Below are 20,825 nucleotides of genomic sequence, written 5' to 3'. Positions count from 1 at the left end.
AAAAGGGGAGGCAGATGAGAGAAGTGAGCACGGTGTAGATTCATCGTACGAGATGCTGTCGCTGGGAAAAGAAGAGGGAGCACGAGATGTCAATCGACGAGAGCGGAGGCGGAAGCCGCTCGCCTCTCGTGTGTGAGGGAGGTCGAGGCAGCATCACGAGTCGAGACAAGAAACGGTTCGTAGAGACATGACTTCTTCACCGTGGAAAGGATGGGGATCGCGCTGCGAAATGCTGTCTCATGTGCATTCCAAATGGTGTGGCTTTGTTAGTAGGAGGTTACCCCGTGGGCTTTCCACCCGGGTAAAAGGCCGGGATCCCGTCGCGGATCGGGCCTCCAAACCAGTCCTTACCCTCGTTGTGTCGCCCGTGGCGCGCGCCACGCAAAACCCCTCCGACCGCCGCCGCCGCCGCCGCCATCCACCACGGCAACCCCTCCCGCCCTCCAAGCGCCCGGTCGCGAAACCCTGCTCCCACGCCAGCGCCATGGGGCGACCGAAGGGCGGCGTGGCCTCCTCCTCCTCCTCGAAGAAGCCGAAGCCGAAGCCGAAGCAGCGCGGCGGCGTCGACTTCAAGGTAACCCCACACCACCGATTCTCCGCTCTCCTCCGAGCCCCCCAGCTCGATGCTCACCATGTTGATCTTTCCGGCGGTCTCAGAAGTACAAGCACAAGGTCGGGCGCAAGCTGCCGCCGCCGAAGAATGCTACCAACACGGAGATCAAGTCCAAAGGTGAGGCGGCCTTTTTTTCTCTCGCTTCGTTATCCTGCGGTTTTGATGTGTCGCGGTGCTCAATTTAGGGTTTTGGATTGTGCTTTCGTGTTGTGTTGTGTGCGTGCGTGCAGCGATCGTGCTGCCGGAGCAGAGCATGGCCTCGGAGAGGGCGGGGATGGCAGTGAACAAGCGCGGGCTCACGCTGCGGGAGCTCCTGCAGCAGACGGCGCACTACAACGCCAATGTGCGGCGAGGTTAGCTTGCTCTAGTCTGCACGGCAATCCATCAGATAAAACTGTCAAGCAGGCTCCATGTATTCGTAGAGCTGACTGTACTTATGCTATTCTTTCGTTATGTTGAAGCTGCATTGAATGGAATAAAGGACATTGTTGTCAAGCATCCAACAGAGCTTAAACTGCACAAGGTGGCTATAATTGAGAAGCTGCAGGAAAGGATATGCGACACTGACAAGGTGGTCCATGAATCGTTATACAATATACTGCAGTCTCTGATCTTCCCATCTTTGAAAGAGGTATTTCTCCGCCTTACCAAGTATTGCTGGATTAGCAAGAAATCTTTTAGTTGAAATTGCTATTCGTGATGTTTTTACCTGTTGCATTGCATATTTACATTTCAGTTTTCTGTAGATGCACAGGCAACAATTAACCTTGCTCTTGTGATATCATGCTCTCTATTAACCACAATGTAACACCTGCTTATTTATTGCATTTGCAAATACATTGCAGAAATATATATCTCTCTCTCATTCCAAGCACCATCCATGACTTTTTTTTTTCTGTATTTGCCTTGAATTGTCTATTTTTTTTCCCTATTTCAACGACCATGGAAGCACTTCTAGCTAGTACTAGAACATACAAAGAGATGGCATATTTTTTATGCCTTATCACTCTGATCAGCTCGATTTTCTAGCTTTGTGGTTTTGTCTTCAGATGTGAAACTATTTTTTTTTTCTAATTGCAGGATAATGCTATATCTACGCGGAGTACACTGTTTCTACTGATGGCCAATATTCTGAATGGAATGACCCATCTATCTATGGGCATCCAGTTAATGGCTTTCAGGTTTTTGGAGCTTGTGGTTCTTAATTTCCCATCATCCTTTCCTAACTATGCTGAACAGGTAAGTGGGCTTCTGTCATGGTTGGTGTGTTGAATGTTGAAACACTTCTATTGTTCTGAGGAAATTATTTCGTTAGAGATGTATTGTATTGCTTAATCGATGCTACTTGTTTCTAAAATTCACATGTGTTAACCACAAGGACTTGTTTGGTAGTCCAGCTTTCAAGTAATTATATCTACTAATGAATATATTATTGGAACTGCATCTCACTCCTGCTATGTGTTCTACATGTGGTTGACCATATTCATTACCAAGTTAATGTTTCATTTGCATTATTTCTTCTCACAGGCCTTCAATAATTTTGTTGCTGTACTGAGCAACGACAGAATCAACATACATGATAGGAATAAACTTAACAGTGTCCTTAGTGGGCTTGGGCACTGCCTTTCCTTGGTTGCTAAAGCAACAGAAAATGATGATACATCAAATCGACAGGTTTGTACAGTGAACTCATCGAATATTCTTTTACTTGGAACATTTCTTGACACATCTGTAGATATGATGATTGATGAGGTACTTGGTGAAACAGAAAATGTGCATGTTCTGGAATGCATAACTCTGTGAAAAACCATCTTAATTATACTCAAATGATTCAAAGCCTTTGCTCATCACCTACAGGTTCATAACCTCTCTGCGAGGGAACTTTGGAAATCTAACACTGATGAAGATAACTCAAGAGGCAGTTAAGTCTTTTACACTTTCTCCTTTTCTTTTGCTTTATAATATGCTATGCAATTTATGTGGTCACACCACCCTTTAATGGGATAAATAACACTTGAATGTATGTTGGTTGCTAATATAATCAAAGATAGCTCAGAGTAAGTGCACAGACCACTCAAATTTCGCTAGATATTTGATTAGCTAGTTATCCTTGTTTCCATGATACTTCTAGCTTGCTGGCCTTCCTGAAATGAATGACAGAATGCTAAAAGTTAGTAGCTCTACCAAAATATTGGATGGCTCTGTCCGAGTAACACTTCCCTTTTCGTTCTTATCATTGGATTGTTCAGTGCTTAATCAGAATTCAGGGTAGTCAAGTGATAGTTAATGGAAATTGGGGTGGTTTTAATTCAAAATTGTCGAGGGTTAATCCCTGACAATGTATTCGGGGTATGCCGGACGATGGGTGGATCAACGTTTCTGGTGGCTGTTGGTGTGTGTGTCAAAGAAACTCAAGAACACCGGGGTTTATTCAGGTTCAGACTTCCCTCGAGATAATAGCTCTACGTCCTGTGTATTTTCTAATGAGTTGTATGAATTTATCCAGAGTGTCCTCTTACAAGCCCAATCCTCTTCCCTTTATATATTAGGAGGCGAGGTGTATCGTATACATACAAGTAGACCGTGCCAAAAACTGTGGCTGACCTATACATGACGAAAACAGCTACTCCTAGGTCATCATTGTATCTGAGCGCCTCCCTGTTCGGTGTCAGGTCGCCTCCTTGTTCGGTGTCAGGCCGGTTTCCCTCTGGGCGCAAGGCCTGTGGCTCACCAACGGTGCCCGGGACACGAAGGCCTCCATGCAGATTTCATGTTGAGTCTTGGAGCCTTTGGACTCTGATTCGGTGTCCAAAACTTGGAGCACACCGGGCTAATCTGAGTCGTATCCCATGAAGAATACGTCGCGCCGACCGGGGTCCTCGGAACGAGACTCAGTGGTTGCTGTGGATCTGGCCATGGGTGCCCCAATCGAGTTATCAATACTTAACGAAACGTGAAAACGTGCCCCCTAACCTGGCGTGTCAATTGTCGAGGGTTAATCCGTGACAATGTATCCAAGGTATGCCAGACGATGGGTGCATGATTAACGTTTTCGGTGGCTGTTGGTGTGTTTGTCAAAGAAACTCAAGAACACCAGGGTTATCCAGGTTCAGGCCTCTCTCGGGATAACAACCCTATGTCCTGTGTATTTTCTTATGAGTTGGATAAATTTATCCAGAGTGTCCTCTTACAAGCTCGATCCTCCCCCTTTATATATTCGGAGGTGAGGTGTACTGTGTACATACAGGCCGATCGTGCCAAAAATTGTGGTTCTATAAATGACGAAAAGCTACTCCTAGGTCATCACTACAGGGGGTGGGCATGCCTGACCCGCCCTGGTCGTCCTGCATGCCATGCCCCGTCAGCCAAATGACGTCACGCCCGTTTCAAGCCCGTCACGTTCGCCTGCCAGGCCGTCACGCTCGCTTGCCACGCCATCCCGTAGCCAAGTCACACCTTCTCTGCGCCAGCCCACGATCTCGCCGGCCGAAAGGGTGTCTGGGGAAGGAAAACACATGAGTAGATGACATTAAATGCGATTCGATTGGTTAGGTGAGTATCTACCCCGCGACCAGCCCTTGCTGGTCGCGGGGTTTCCATCTGCAATCAGGGGACTGGTCGCGCTTGGGGCTATGGTTATGAAAAGAGCAACTGCCTGGCATTCGCCGGTGTGGGTCCTCCTGATAGGGGACCCTCTTATTCATTACATCGACAAGAATACCAAGAAGTACAAACAATATTTTTAAAGAAATGACACCCTTAAGGGCCATAATATAAACAGCTGTTGCAACACTTCCAGTCTTTTTTCCTTTTCAAATCTTTTTGTAGATGCCGATTGTACCTGATTAGATGTTATTTTTGGTTATGTCCTGTTTATTTACTTCGTTATTGTTGTCTTCTGTACTGCAGGAGCATTTGCGACGTCCAGTTTATTAGGGAAGCTTCAGAACCTTGTCCAAATCCTTGTTAATTCTATAGAGGTTTCAGCTTCAGAGCTCTGTGCAAAGTCAGCTATTGATGCTCAATCAAGTGAAGCATTGTTATCAGCCCTTCATTGTCTGGATCTAATATGTAGGATATTTATTCATGTGGTGAAGAAATCTCAGTCGAATTTTTCGATATCCAAAACTCAGTTCGGGCCTGACTGGTTGAGAAGTTCCTTGTTGGTACATCTAAAGAATTTATGGGGTGTGAAGCGTTTGTTTCATGAAAAGGTACAAAAGTTGTTCCCTTGCTTGATATTACCACCATTTACTGGTTTTATTGATTAACTTCCTGATCAACCAATAGGAAAACATACTAGGGTTTGATTTGGTAGCCTTCAGAGTGACAATAACAAACTGGTGAAGCTATCTAGCACAATTTAATTAGGAATATAGTGACATTGCTTTGATCTAGGACATCAGTACCTTTTGATTGAACCCAGGAACTACCATATATGTATGGATGTATGTTACAGGCTTTGAAGCTAGTGTCTATTACTATGTTAGTGTTTTGTTGTATTTATGTATATGCTTGAGCCTAACCAAGCTGATCTTGAGCGAGCTCAGCTGGGCTGATCTCAACTCAGCTGGGCTGATCTCAAGCATTATAAAATTTGAAGCTGAAGTATGGGCTTGAATAGCTTGTTGAGCTTGAGCCATTTTGCAGCCCTAAATGCATATACACATTATTCGAGGGGCTCAGTTTCAGGTTTGAGCATTTTTTGCAACCCTCAGCCCTGTAAGCACACACACATATTTCATGCACTGAGGTTTGTTTTACTTCTGTATTTGTTAGTTGTAACAATAGGATAGGTCTGTGATGAAGATGGATAACTTAAATTGACGGTGCAGCACACTCTTGGCTGCACTTTGTTGCTGATGATGTGTTTTTAAATAGAGTTAGCTTTGTGGTGTGAAATATCTTTGATTTGTTCTGTTCCAGATTTTTAGTTCTGTATTTTTTAGGACTAAAATTCTGGTTTTAGAATTTCTTTTGCACATAACTTAGTAGTTCTCATTACAAAGTTATGTTTCTCATGGCAGGGAGATGACAAATTTTTCATTTTCAACCTGAAGATTGCTGAAATCTTTTTGTGCTTGAGTGCATGGATAGATAGCACAATGTTTCCAGCTGAAGAATTTTGTCAGTTTGTATCGTCGCTACTCGCAAAGGTTGTCCATGGTCTTGTCAGTTTCAATAATCGATTTGTATTATTTGCCCTTCTCACAGACATATTTTTAACTGCTCCTGAATACTGTTTTATGACCATCTTATGGATGTGTATTACTTATTTACAATTGACAATCTTTTTGTTTTGTCAGGCAAAAACAATTCGCAATAAGGATCTCATGGAAATGTATTTGAGCCCACTTATAACTTGCATACCAGGTCTTATATCCAATGCCCCAGATGACTCAAAAGGATATTTGTTGGAGGTATGGTTGATTTGCTTTTCTAGTCTGTAAAATATTTTATGTTATTACATTGCCGAGATGAAAACTATGTTCAACTGCAGGCATTTACAGATGCATTTAGAGATTGCAAGGTGGATTGGAAACTAATCTTGCCATATTTGGATGCAGTGGGAGAAATGCTGCTTCCTGTACGTGCCTTTATTGGACAATGCTAAACTTGAACTGAATTTTTAAGATTACTTCCTCTCTATGTAAATGTATGGTGTTTTAGACAGGATTCAGTCAAGCTTTAAAATTTGACCATGAGAAAATATATCTGGATTATAGATTGACTCATTGACTGACTGAAAGCAGTATAAATATGTCAATTATACTATATTTTCATAGATTTTGCCAACACGTTGCGATGGGGTCAAAGTTGCCTCTTGGAAGCTGTGCCATGTCCAAAATACTACACATTTAATACAAACAAGAGTAAGAGGTAGATCTTGATGGAGGGCATGCCTAGTGAAAACCGACATGACGACATGCAAGTAACTCTAATCTAGGTTATCAAACAAACATATAGATTTGCAAAAGTGATTCTCTGAAATTTAGCTCAATAAATAATAAGTATCACCCTAGAACTTCTCGGTTACACAAAAGAAAGAAAAAGATATGTTTGTGGATCCTGACATATGATGTATTAATATCTTTTTATTGTCTGTGGGTAGGAGAAAACAGGCATATGGTTTTCTGAAAATGATTCAGCCATGTTGGGCTATCGTAGCGCTTGGATACATGAGCTACCTGGAATTTTACTACAAGCAATTGATAAAGCCCCCTCGGTTACAAAGGTTTGCTGTGGGTTTTGTTATCCATTAAGAGCTGTTATGCTTGTTATTCGGTATAGAGTTGGTATACTCTGGTTGAGCATGTTAAATCTTGTCACTGACTTGTGTACTTTATAATCATATGGATTATTTTAGGTTGTTTTGGAGCTTCTTCTAAGAATTGGACAGTACTTCCCCACAATGGACTGTGGAAACCTGCGCTCCTTCATAAAGTTATTTGGTGCCAAATGTAAGTACTACTCAAGGATCAGTTCATCCTCTGTTTTCAATAGACATTCTTTTATTTGAACTGATGTCTTTTTGCTGACAGCATCATCTGGAACGATGGAGCTTGGTCCTTTTGTTAACCTTCCTCGCGATTGCCAAGAACTTGCCATTTCATGCCTTTATTACTTCCCCAGTCTGCTCCCTGACATAATCGGGCCACTGGCCTCATGTTGCTTAAGTAAGCTTTTTTGCTTATATAGTCGCTGCTTAACTGTATAGCAGTATCGCTGCTTAACTGTATAGCAGTATAGTTATTTTCCTCGTTAATAATTCTGGGTAGTTTATAACATATGAAATTCAGGTGATGTGCTGGAACCCTTCATATTGTTCAGGGTTGTTGAGGTCCTACAGTCAATATACAAGGCTGGGAATTTACAGATAACAGAGCAACTTAGTTTCTTGTTGCTGCTAATGGCAAGATTCGAAGTTCATCCTGGTGATTACTTGAACGTCTTTTTCCGTTTGCTGTTGGTTGCTGGTGGAGTGCAAACTTTGCTCTTGATTGATCGATTACTTTAACTGAACCTTTTATATTGTACTTTCCTTCAATAATTTGTATTTTCTACTGGTTACTTGAGCTAAGCCTTCGCAAACAGCTGTATTTTACTTTGTTAAACTAAGGGATTTTTTTTACTCCAGAGGATTCCAGTAAGGTCTCAAATTGGGATACTTTCAAGTCGCTGAATCACCTACTTTTAAATTCCCTGTCTGAAATGGGTGATGGCTCGCTGGTTCTTGAATTGATGTGGAATAATTTATCTAACGCAATTGTGAGTTTTCTAAACAGTGTGTTTCATGTTTTCTCACAACAACCATTTGAAACTCATATTTTTTTGCTTTATTGCAGGCACAAAAACCATCAATGCATAATATAAATGGCTTGTTTAGAATTATTGTCACACTTGATGCAGGAACTACTAAACTCATGAATGAAGATGTTATAAAGCTTATAGCTGGATACTTGGTCGATGCTTCTTTGGTGTGTACTTTTCCAAATTTGAGATCTCTGATACTCATATTTGGGTGATTTGATGCATTTGTACCCTTATTTTGCTCCACCTAATCCTCAGGAGAACAGGGAGGCATAGTATTTTATTATTGTGGTTACCTCAAGCATACACATCTTGATGTTTAGAAGACCAAATTCCTTTTGATTGTTTTGTTACTGTACACGTTTGGTTCTGAATAAGAATTGATTTCACCCCCTATTATATTTTATCTGCAGGATTTGTCTAAAACCATTGAATTTGGTTTTCAACCTGATAAGACAAGATTATTTCAGTACTTTATCAAGCCTTGCATCATCATGTTTGACAAGAATGACAAGGTTCTTTGCAGCACATTGGATATGCTTAAGTCTTTTGTAACAGGAGATTATAATCTGTTTTCATCTCTCTCCAATTTAAATTACCCAAGGGAGCTCTCATGTCGAGTTGGTGTTGTCACAACCATACTGATCTTCTTATGCAATGACCGGAAACTCCATAGAAATCTTTCTTCTAGCAAATCGGTTATTAAAGGCATCCTGGAATATATAAGGCATCAGTTGGTGAGTTATGGTTAGCGATAACAGAAGCGGTTTTGTTTAATTGTCATATTGATTGATGAATTTTTAATTTCCTCGAGATCAAATCATTTTTCACTTTGGTGTTAATTCAAGGATATCAGAAAAAACTGAACTCTATTTTATCCATTATTTTGCCAGTTGATATGCCAATTTGTTGCTTTGTTCCTAACTTTAAAAGAACTTCTTAACTTATGCTATAACTAGATCACTTGCTTGCTTTTTTTTATCATGCCCAAATGTATTGGGATTTGGGATAGACTGCGGTTCAGAGTTCAGACAAACTGGTTCTTCTAATTGTTTCACTTTGTGTCAATCCCTGCTGCAGGATTCTAGAGTACCCGATGTAACATATCAAGAAAAACAGAAGTTAAAATCTGCTTTTGAGCAACTCAAGACCAAAGCATTGCAGTTGAATTGCTGGACTAGAAGTGAACTGGAGGGGCTTTCAAGCACCACATAATGTCATGTGAGTTACTTATCATAATGATTCTTCTATGTTTCTTGAATGTGATTCACGTTTTCTCCATGACACAGGCAATGACGTATGATTGTTTCTCGCACATAATTGAAGGAGATGGAAAGAGTTCCCTGGGAGAGGGTTGGGGTGGAGGTGTAATGCCATTTTCCAACTTGCGTCACACTTCCAGAGTTCCAGTATATATCTGTGCGGCGTAGCTGTTACCAACAGGTTGCAAAGGTCAGTATTTAGAATTAGAGATAAGATGAGAAGTGTGCTTATAGATGTCGGATAATTCAGTTATGTGCCTACGTAGTTTCCATTGACACTAAAATGGTTGTTGTTTAGGAACTGAGCCTAGCTCGGTTGAGGGTGTGGATGTACGCCTAGGCCACCTAGGTTCGAGTCCTCTTCAACGTGAATTTAGATGCCTGTTTCTTCTTAATAAAAAAAGGCGCCTGGTTCCTCTTAGCTTGGCCTACTTTTTAAAGGAAAATTGCAAAAACCCACAAGCAAGACATGAGGGTTCTCAATTTTTCACCTGTATATCAATTCCTTGTAGTCTAACACCTATAAGTTTTATGCGTTTTCAAATACCCCCTGTGCCCGTTGTGCCTGTTGACCGACCGCCTCTCCAACCTTCGCCAAAGTGCTTGACTTGCCAAGACGAGCTCTCCTATGAGTTTTCTCGGAGTTTGGGACGGCGACCACCGAGATTCACCCCTCTTCCACAAATCCAGCCACCACTGTCGCCATTTATGATTCTTCCACTTGGGTGAGTTTCGGTACATTTTTTTTTGCACCTGGAGCATCTCTAGCATCTCCCTGTGCTATGCTAGACGAGCCGAGCCACGCCTGGAGGCCACATAACAGCCACGTTTGATCGGTCAATGGACACAAGGGGAATTTAAAAACACATAAGGAATTGAGATGTAGGTAGGTATTTGAAAACCACCTGACTTGCAAGTGTGCTTTTGCAATTTTCCTTTTTTTTTAAAATGGTTGTTGTTTATCGAGGTACCCATCTAGAACAGCTTCATTTTCCCATATAGTTCTAACGTCCAACCAGCCTGTTATTACTCATCAGTTCACCAGTAGCTCTGAATTCTGAAGTACAAAGCTTTCAGTAGATTTATAATGATCCTGCCGGTAGTTTAACTTATCTTACATGTTCTTTTAATGATAGTAATCATATTATTGCAGGTGATCAGAAGATGTGTGATACATATTTCCAGTGCTGCGAAAGCCTCTAACCACTGAATTGAGCAATTCACTGTTCATATCGGCAATGCGTTATTAAATAGTTAAATGCAGTTCTGGAAATCATTTGTTTTTGTAAGTGTGCCTGAAATGCGGATCATAGTCCCAAGTTGATGTCGTGAGAGCAGATGTGCTTCACTGAATGGAGGCGAACCCTACTGCCATGTAAATGCAGATATTTTGATACGAAGGTCATTCCGGGCATTTTTGTCTCAGTAATTATCCCAGTAATTTTCTTGTCTTGGTGGAAGTGTCATCTAACAGAATCCTGGACAAGTTGTAAAAAATCTGAAATTTGTGTTATCTAGCCAATTTATGCGAAACAGCTATTATCTGAAAGGGTGGACAGGAAGGGTAGCCAAACAAAACATATCTCGTGATCAAACTTATGGACTCACCACCGGCGTTCGATCTGAAATTGACGGTTGGGATCAGGCTAATCCAAGTGTTGTTAGTTTCCCACTGCTGCCAACAGCACGGCGGACAGGCCCGGGCCGGGAGAGGAGGGCAGTAGGACACGAGCGCACGGCACTGCAGCACAAGGCAGAGGAAGTTTGTAGGTAGCCAATCAACCTGGGAACTGGAGTGCTGCTTTGTAGCTTGTGCCGATGGGGTTCGTCGGGCTGGTGGAGGTGGTTGGGGTGGCAGTCGTGGACTGTAAACGCGAGTCCTGCCCGGCCTACGACAACAGACTTCAGCGCCCTCTTCCCGCACGGCCACACCACCGTTCGCTTCCTTGTCTCAAGAAAAAACGCTGCATAATAGGGAGGAGGGTGCGAACCAGATTGGCCAACTTGATAAGGCCCTCGAGCATGAAGTCGTTCTTGATGTTGAGGCGATGGAATGAGATGTGGCCTATGAGGACGGCGTGGTGCGCTCTCGGCCATGAGCTTCTCGCAAAGGTGGGAGCCTATGAAGCCGTTGGCGCCGATCATGCAGATGGTGAGGGGCACGACGGGGCAACGTCCCGTAGCGCTTGGTGATGATAAGACCGAATGCAACCACTATACTCATCATGGCCTTTAATAAAATTGCCCATCCATCCACCCCAGGACCCAAATTCTTCCTCATGTTTGAGAAGTATGTCACTGTGCAATCATTAAGATCGCCTGAGGATTTATACGCAAACAGGAGCCCGAACAATGGGTAAAACTTTATGATCTCTTCAACTGTAGTAATCTGCAATCATTAAGGGCACATGAGGATTTATACACAAACAGAACATCGATCAACTATCTACCGCCTTGATTGTGGAACAACTATAGTAATTTCTGTGCATACAACCAGCAGTTCCAAAGATTTTGGAAAAGGAATATACAAAGTCCACAACAGAGTAACCATCAATCACCAACATTTGAGAGAATTTTGGAAAGGGCATATCCAGAGTCCACAACAGAGTAACCATCAATCACCAACATTTCATGAGAGAATTTGCAATACCATAATCATTAATTGACTATTACAGAGAGGACATAAGAGAATTGGGTATACCTGATTGGTGAACCCCCAGAGGACGGATATGATGACGCTGCCCCAGAGCTCAGCCATGACGTAGAAGAGGCAGAAGTTCCAAACGCGGAGGATGGTGACGGGTTTGAGGAAGCTGGGCCCGAGGGCGGCAAGGAGGCGGTCGGCGAGCGGGGTGGGGTGGATTGTGTCGCATATGGGGTAGAGCACGTAGGCGAAGGCCCTGAAGAAGGTGATGAAGGGGAAGATGACGACGTAGAAGAGGGCCTCGTTGGAGAGGATGTCGGCGAGCTTGGTGTAGAGGAGCATGAAGCCGATGGCCATGCGGAGGTTGACCCACGTCTTGAGGATGACAGGGTTGAGGATGATGGTGGTGAGCTTGGACACCAGGTGCGCCGCCTTCCCACCCAACCTGGATCGCAGGCATGCGGCGGAGGGAGCGGCGCTGGCACGATACGAACTCACGAGGGAGCGGAGGAGGCTAGGAGAGGTCGATGTGGAGGCGGCAACTCGTGGGGAGATGACGGCGACGGCAATGCGGAGTTGTCGGCGGCACATGGGAGGCAGAGGAGATGGAGGTCGAGGTGGCGCAAGGCGAAGCGAGACGAGAGCAATGTCGGGGGATCGAGAGAGACGGATCGAGGGAATGGGGTAGGGGGATTGGAGCGGGGTGAGAGAAAGTGATTGAGAGGAAGAGTCATAGAACCCTGGAGACCCAGAGAGCAAAGATCGGATGGCTCTCCTTGCTGGCTTGATCCGACGGTCAAATTTATTTTACTGACATGGCTTAACCATGGGACGAGAAATCGACGCGATTTAGAGTATAAAGATTGTTAATGAGGCTACCCTACTAGCTGCACCAAGAGGTAAGTTGATATAATCTTATGTCAGATACAGAAAGGTGCAGCACCCGTTAGTTGTTCCTTATGCTTCAGATATGATGTTAATGCAAGTGAAATTATTCTAAATTCAATGGTGCTTCGAGTTACAAGGTTTAAAACTTAAAAAATTTTGGTCTATGGTAACACCTGCTACTTAGTAATGCTATTTGAAATTTTTAGTAGACTAGTCAGAATTCCACTTGCTTTTTCGTGTTCCACTTTCGGACTTTGAGACGAGGGTTAGTTTCTAGGGGTGCCCGAATCCCAAATTAATGAATATTAAGGCAATTAGAGAAAATATGTTAATATGAACTTCTTGGTGTTGATCTGTCCAGGTGGGAATACTGTGGCTAGGGAAGATATTATGGATGCAATCATGCAATTGAGAGGGAGAAATATGGGGTCAATGGTAGACAAGAAAATGATGATTCTGGAAGGCAAGGCCTCACTAAATTATTTCCATGGCTACCTAAACCTGGAAATAAATTATCAGGCCCTGATGATTTCCGAGGACTGATGGGTTATCATACCTTAAGCTAACTCGAGCCTTTTCAAGGTATTCTTAGATTTGAGCAGAGTCTCATATTCTTTTTTTCTCTTTTTTTTAAAAGAACAAGCTCTAGTATTCTTGTTGTTCATTGAAATGTTTCTTTTTTATACCCATTTAATTGGTTTTGCTTGATCACACACACACACTGGTTGGATGAACTCTGCTCACTCTTTATTAGGACTTGAAAGAGGTCTGTGATGTTCCTAACTTAAGAGTTAGTCCTTAACAAAGACCAGCGTTGGTTTACAAAAATTACATTCGAGGAATAGGTGTAAACTGTACTAATCCTTAACTTGACAAAATGGACACAGAATAGTTGGGACTTCGGAGTTACTTACCTTTCCGGGCAAGACTACACACATTTGCTCAGCTTTTCCTTAATAGATCCTTTCTATGGACTAACTGAAGTTTGTATAGATCGCCCACCCTTCCCCCTCGAGCTTTTTTAGGGTCCTTGGAGAGGTACCTATGTTAGCTAGTGTTAATTTTTGGTATCTCCTCAAAAAGGAGGCACCGATGGTAGAATTAGGAGGTACCTTTAGTAAAAAATTTGGTACATCCAAAGGTTTGTAAAAAAGCCTGTCCCTCTCAGCTTCAGCTTTTAGGTCATCTCATTGCTACATAAAAAATGTCCAACACTATGTTGTATGGAAGCTTAAGCACTGTATGGCTAAGATCTATCATGCGGATTTGAAAGAAAAAATGTAGCAGTCCGAACTCGGAATGTCCGGTAATGGGACCAGGTTGTTTCCAGGTGTAACTAGATCCTGGCCAGTATTGGGTCCACACTGTATATAGGTTTGGAACTACATAGATGAGAGGATATTGAAAGTAGGGGTGGGTGTTCAGGTATACCGAATTTTTGTTAGGTATTTCGGGTATTTTGAATTTTGGTCTTCTGAAACTAGTACCCAAAATATGGTTAAAAAATTCGGTACCGAAAATTCGGGTACCTGAAATTTCGGTTCGGATACCCGAAATATCCAAATTTCTTATATGGTATCCTTTTTGTTATTTTTGGTTTGATATTTTAGATTTATGCACAGTTATTAAGAAAAAGAAAAAAAAAACAAAAGCTTACCACATGCCCTTAGTAAAGTTGCCGCTTACTACTTATCAAATTTGTTTGTCCTAAACTACCCATATTGACCGATGGATAATGAAACTGAGTCTCATAATCTTATATAATGTATCACAATTCACACACTAAATGATGTAACATGCGCTATAGGAACATATATGTATATGTCTCTTCTCGAAACAGTATAACATCAAATAAAAAGAATATTTTTCCTCTCTAGAAACACAAAATAAAAAGAACATGATATTTTCGGTATTTTGGGTACCCGAGGAACATACCCTAAAAAAACAAAAAAAATGGTCATCTGGGACGCATACCCGAAATACTACTCGAAATTTCGGTCTTCGGTAATTCGGGTTCTGTCTCGAGTAGTTCGGGCTCAGTTTTCGGTCTCGGTTATTTTTGCCCACCCCTAATTGAAAGTGTAGTATTTGCTCACCTTTCTTCTACAGCTTGAGAGGAGGGTGTTGATTATTAGAATGAATCGATGGCAAATCATCCACTTGTTCTCCATGTCTTAATTGTACGTATGGTTGCTTAAGATGGACTGTAAAATATGTAAGTCATGTCACTGTTGTTATTTTGTGAGGCGTTGCACTGGTCCCTTCCCTCACCAAGATATTACATCTTAATTCTGTAAGTTTCTGGGCATTGCAACAATTGGAATCAGTTTCATGCCCTTTTGCACATGCTTTCTTTTGCTATCTGCAATTTTGATACACATTAAAGCTAGAAAAAATCATGACCTTTTGTCTGCTGAAGTCTTATTGAATCTGAAAGGTCCTAATTTTGGTCCTTTGCTTCTGTTGTGCAGAACCGAGAAAGAATATAAACTGCAACTAAAATGGTACGGAATCTTTCCAAGTACCTGGAAAACTGTTGTCCATAGTTGTATAGCAGCAAATGCATCTCCACAGTATCTGCGAAGGATGTTGCACTCAGTGACTTTAGGTACTTTCAGAAGAAAGCTGTTACAAATTACAAGAGGAAAGCTTGTGAAATACAGAGTTCCGAGATTATTCCTGCCATAGATCAGTCTTGTGATCCATAATTTTTACAGAAACATCACTCTGGTTTTGTCACATAGTCTGCATTGTTAATAGAATAAGATAGTTTCAAGCTAGTGCCGCTCCTGCTGCTGTACACAAATCAGCCATTCATCGTATTCTTACTAACTAGAAGTCTGGAAGTTCTGCTGGGGTTGGATCTGCAACGATATGCAAGTTCACACAAGTGCACCACTGGAGTTGGATCTGCAACGATTTGCAAGAAATACTCAGCTCAGCATCATATTTCACAGTTCACATTGTGTGACAATTTTTTCATGTTAACTTGAACTACTGGTATTCTGTATATTCACTGAATTACAGTCAAGAACAGATTGTAAAATTGCTCAATTTGTTGAAGTATGTGTATCATGGCAGTAATTTTTGCAGTGCTTATTTCTCTAGCATTTACTTGAGCATTGGCCTTCCAGAATAATATTTTGGCAACAGGGACCCTGGTGCATGACAAAGTGGATTCCTTGACAGTTAGTCGGAAATCGACGCGACCTAATTGACCTAGAAAGCCTTCTGCTGCCAGAGAGACGCATATCCTGTGGCGACGCTGACATGACCTTAATAATTGGAAAGCCATGCGAGGGCTGCAGAATCGGGACATGTACCCTTGACAAAGAGGAAGACTCTCCTGCTCTTCTTCAGCAAGAAAAGGGAGTAAAACGGCAGAGCTTTGGCATGCAGATTCTGACGGCTTATCATGAACAGGAATGAACCGTGTGGTTTGGCTTTTGATGTTCCTTCTTCTGGGCTATATGTACTGCTGCTGAGAGGCCTTTTTATGCGGGATCAAATCGCAGGCTCAAAGGGGGGAAAAAGGAAACTGATTTGTAGCTTTCACTCTTTTGTTCTCAGCTTTGATTTAGAGACTGCAATGCGCCCAGTACATGCATCTATGACTCCAGATGAACCTTATCTTATCCTTCAAGACAGATGTGCTGCATTTTGCATAGAAGATGCAGTAGGCCTGCCAAAGTCATGACTCTTGACCATCAAGACTCTTGAAACAATTGCCCACAGGCATATGCCTACTGATTTCTGATATGATCAGTAAAAGAGTCATAGATCTGGTCGTAATTGTGAATGTTGTCATCGCGATCCCAATACAATGAACAGTGCAATAATTATTGATGTAATAATTGTTTCTCTCGTTTTACATAGAGTGAGTGAGAGTATTTAAGACATATCTTAATCACTCATGTTGTTCTTACATATTTGCTCCTTATCTATAGAAATATTTCTATTGACGATAGGGAATATTCCAGAATATCATCAAGGGTATTACAATCCGTCTACATACATTGCTAACAGAATCTTGACAAGTGTCTTGGGAGTCCCTAACCGTCGCTTGGGTTGCTACACCTTAGCGTTGGGACTGCTTGCGATCTCCCCTTGAGCCACCCATATGTCGCATCTAGACTATTAAGTAAGTGATAAGTGTTTCGATGATTAATAATAATCATATCATTATGACTAACATGTTTGCTTTGAAGGATAAAAAAAATTAGTTCACAATAGTGTTAGACAATCTTGGTCCCTTAATCGATTAAACGAATGATCAAACTTCAATATTAATGACCTTTTAATTTTAAATGCCACAGGAAGATAAAGGACACTTAAAGTAGTATATTCCCTCTTTCTTTGTTCTTTGACTATTGGATGGTCCGACGTTGAGATGTTTATACACGTCAGAGCTTTTATCTCGGTGCTCTTGTACACGCTGGATCATCCGACAGTGTGAAGTTTGCATGCTAAAGTATTTTTTAGAAGATGGACTTCAAGTTTGTACATATCGAATGGTCTAGTGTATATTAGATGCTTCGCTGGAGTAAAGCCCAGAGGTTCTGTTCACTGAAAAATAGACTTATACATACCAGATGGTACGACGTATATATCGGAGGCTTCGCCAAAACATTTAATGAAGTAATGGCTAGTTTTAGGTAGGCGGTTCACACCGAATGGTTCAATGTTTGGAGCCTGTGCACACCGGATCATCTGGCGTTCACAAAAAATATGGGTGGTTAGGCAATGGCTAGTTTTGGATCTCTAGCCTATATATACTCTCTCATTTCGTCTCCCTGAGTGCCTTTGCCATTCAAATGAGCTGAAACACTTAGGTGCTGCTATATATAGGGATAGCACATTAGTATCACCTGTAGACCACAGTTGGCACTGATACTAGGACTATTAGTACTAGATGTGGTCTACAACTGGCATTGAAACACGTACCAGTTCTGATTGTAGACCACAGTCGACACTGATATTGTTTTTCTTTTTTGACAAACTATTTTGTTGTATATGTAGGTCTGTAATGTATTGTATACTAGGGTTTATATTAGATCTATAAGTTGTGTAGTACTTAATCATTATTTTTTGTAGGAACTAATTTATTGTATATTTAGGTTTGTAATTTATCGAATATTAGATCTATAATTTGTGTAGTACTTAAGCATTATTTTTTTTTGCAGAAACTAATTTATTGTATAAGGCAATGTATATTTCTAATAAAAATTAAAGCTTTTTACTTGATATAAATTAAGGCATATTATGAGTAGATATGAATTAGATCTATAAATATTATATAATAGCTTTATTTGTACTAATTAAAGCATTAATGATAGATGTGAACCTTTTACTTAATACAAAATAAAGCATATTCTTACTTAATATATGTCCTTGATACAAATTATAGCGAAGTTTGAATTAATTATTACATCAAAATTGCTTTCATTTAACGATTATAGCTTCGTCATAATCGCAGCGTATGTAGGTAGGTTCCTCAATATTGTCAATAAGAAGCAGGTCGACATTCTCTCCAAAAGAGGCAAGTCGTCGAATTTGTTGTAGTCTTCCTCGTCGATGACATCCTCAACATCGATAATCTTTCTTTTTCCTTCAAGAACCACATGATGATCCTCCTTGTTAGCTGGGTCCGTGTCCTTTACATAGAAAATTTGTGTAACATCTTTGACAACCACGAATGGTTATTCTCTATATCCGACGAGTTTGAAGTTGACGGTACTCATACCATACTTGTCGATATTCACTCCACCTAGAAGTATAATCCATTGATACCGGAATAGGGGGATCTTCAACTGTTCTCTATATTGAAGCTCTCAAATCTCCTCTATGAATTCATAGTAGATCTCCCTGTTGCCATCGCGGTCGTAGGCATCAATATGAACATCACTATTTTGATTAGTGCTTTTATTATCTTGTGCTCTCGTATAAAATGTATAGCCATTAATATCGTATGCTTGTATGTATGAATCATAGTTGACGACCCATTAGCCAACATTTGCAACAATGCATCATATGTATCTTTATCCATCATGTGTCTATGTAACAAACTGCTGAAATTATCTCTGTGCTCTCTTGCGATCTAATTCTCTGACTTCGTTGGATTTGTGGACCATAGTATTTGCATGTGCATATTAACATACGGGCCCACTACAACTGATTGTTGCAGAACTACAAAATATGCTTGGGTGAATGAAATATAATCACTGGTACAGACTGTGTTATGACCTAGCGTCCCTTTCCCCTTTAGCCTTCCATCATTACGAGATACATGCTTACTAATTGCTTTCAGATCCATGTAGTCAACGGTAAACTCAACGACCTCCTCCGTTCCCTAGCCTTAGGCCATGCAACCTTCCTGCCGACCTTGGTTACGAACATATTTCTTCATAACTGATATGAACCTTTTGAAAGGATACATCTGATGCAGAAACAATGGGCCAAGGTACTTTATCTCATGCATGATGTGAACAATGAGATAGGGTATTATATCAAAAAATGATGGAGGAAGAATACTCTCAAGCTGGCATATAGTATGGACCACGTCTTTCTGCAACTTTGTTAGTTTTCTCAGATCAATGACATTATGTGAAATTACGTTGAAAAATGAACACAACTTTATAATTAGGTCTTAGACCTTATCCGATAGAATACCTCTAATTAAAACAGAAAGTAATTGTATCACCATCATGACAATTATGGGACTTTATACCAACTAACTTCAAAGTTTTCATGTTTACTTATCTTTTCATGTTGGAGGAGTAACCGATCAAAAATTTGATTCCATGCAAGCAATTGCACATGCTAATCTTCTCTTCCTTGCTCAGGTTGTAGCAAGATGTGGAAAGTTCGTTTACCCCATTGCCTAGAATTTTAAGATGCAGAATTTTTCTTACCTTCATATCTTTCAGGTCCAAATGTGCATTTAGTGTATCTTTTATTTTGCCATGTATGTCTAGTAAAATACCGATCAAGTTGTCAAACACGTTCTTCTTCACATGCATGACGTCGATTGCGTGTTGGACCATTAAGTGCTTCCAACAAGGTAATTCTAAAAAAATGATTTCTTTTTAAACATAGGAGCGAGCTGTCTTTCCCCTTTCCAAGGACAACTCTAAGATTCTTTACCATATTATATACATGTTCCCCAGTGTAAACCTTCAGAGCTCAATGAGACTCCACTGTCCCATCAAAAGCTCTTTTATTTCTGCGGTATGGGTGATCTAGGCATAGAAACCTACGGTGACCCATGTCGATCATTTTCTTACAATTATTTAGCCACACCCCCTGTTTCATCCAAGCATCATACACATCCATTGTAGCCTTTTAAAGTCTATCCCAATAGGTTAGCAAGAGCTTGCAAATTTTGGATCCTTACGAACAACATTGCACGCAGGGTGAAATGCTCACGTTTGTATTTATCCCACACGTACGTCATCTTTCCATAGTACAAGAAGATCTTCAAGCAATGGTTCAAGATACACGATATCGTTTCAAATGGGAGATTATAGGGAAATACCAAACCATCTTAGCAATGTGTCTTTTATCCTTACTCTTCTACCCTACGTCATTGCTATCGATATCGTCAACATTGCACTTGTACCATGATGCACCGCAAATGCGACACGCTTCCAAGTCTGTATCCCCATTGTGATATAGCATGCAGTCGTTTCAACATGCATGCATTTTCTCTACATCCAACCTTAACGGGAAGACAAACTACTTGGTATGGTACATGCTTTTAGGCAACTTGTTGCCCTCTAGAAGCAAGTCCCTCAAGAATCGTAACAACTCGTTGAATCCCTTATTATACCAACCATTTCTAGACTTCATTTGCAGTAATGTCAGCACAACTTGTAGCTTATTGTGCTCTTTGTTACAGCCTGGGAACACCGGTATTTTATAGTCCTCTATCATGTGCTGGAACTTTTTAAGTTGCCTATCACTGGTGAAGTCTCCCTCTGCATTGCGCAATATTTCGTCTAGGTCATCATCATCGTTGCCGACAAAAGTATCTTTTAATGCCAACATATCGATGTCTTCGTCAGCCATCATATCATTGCCTCCTTCTTCTTCAACTGTGGGCTGCTCT

The 20,825-nt window shown here is 41.2% G+C and overlaps 1 protein-coding gene across 6 annotated transcripts; it reads left to right on the top strand.

The window, feature by feature from the left end:
- The first annotated feature begins 329 nt into the window (after positions 1 to 329).
- Positions 330 to 13,216, top strand: LOC133924381 (uncharacterized). Of its 6 annotated transcripts, none has more exons than XR_009910802.1 (21): positions 330 to 574; positions 658 to 730; positions 844 to 966; positions 1,075 to 1,244; positions 1,694 to 1,852; positions 2,141 to 2,287; positions 2,471 to 2,534; positions 4,523 to 4,827; positions 5,641 to 5,769; positions 5,920 to 6,033; positions 6,114 to 6,200; positions 6,729 to 6,848; positions 6,981 to 7,074; positions 7,156 to 7,290; positions 7,414 to 7,548; positions 7,752 to 7,882; positions 7,960 to 8,091; positions 8,338 to 8,661; positions 9,005 to 9,145; positions 9,214 to 9,376; positions 10,340 to 10,600. XR_009910802.1 is itself a non-coding variant. In XM_062369880.1 (20 exons), the coding sequence occupies exons 1-19, from the start codon at positions 485 to 487 to the stop codon at positions 9,137 to 9,139; spliced, it is 2,670 nt and encodes an 889-aa protein (XP_062225864.1). In that variant the 5' UTR covers positions 330 to 484; the 3' UTR covers positions 9,140 to 9,145; positions 13,080 to 13,204. The 6 variants fall into 6 exon arrangements, 1 of the variants encoding a protein (XP_062225864.1); XR_009910801.1 differs by lacking the exon at positions 10,340 to 10,600 and adding an exon at positions 13,080 to 13,216 and having other exon boundaries at positions 331 to 574; positions 6,726 to 6,848; XR_009910800.1 differs by having other exon boundaries at positions 331 to 574; positions 6,726 to 6,848; positions 9,251 to 9,376.
- The last annotated feature ends 7,609 nt before the right edge of the window (positions 13,217 to 20,825 follow it).

This window comes from Phragmites australis, chromosome 7, assembly GCF_958298935.1.
Source record: "Phragmites australis chromosome 7, lpPhrAust1.1, whole genome shotgun sequence".
NCBI lineage: Eukaryota > Viridiplantae > Streptophyta > Magnoliopsida > Poales > Poaceae > Phragmites > Phragmites australis.
This window is presented reverse-complemented; position numbering and strand designations above follow the sequence as displayed.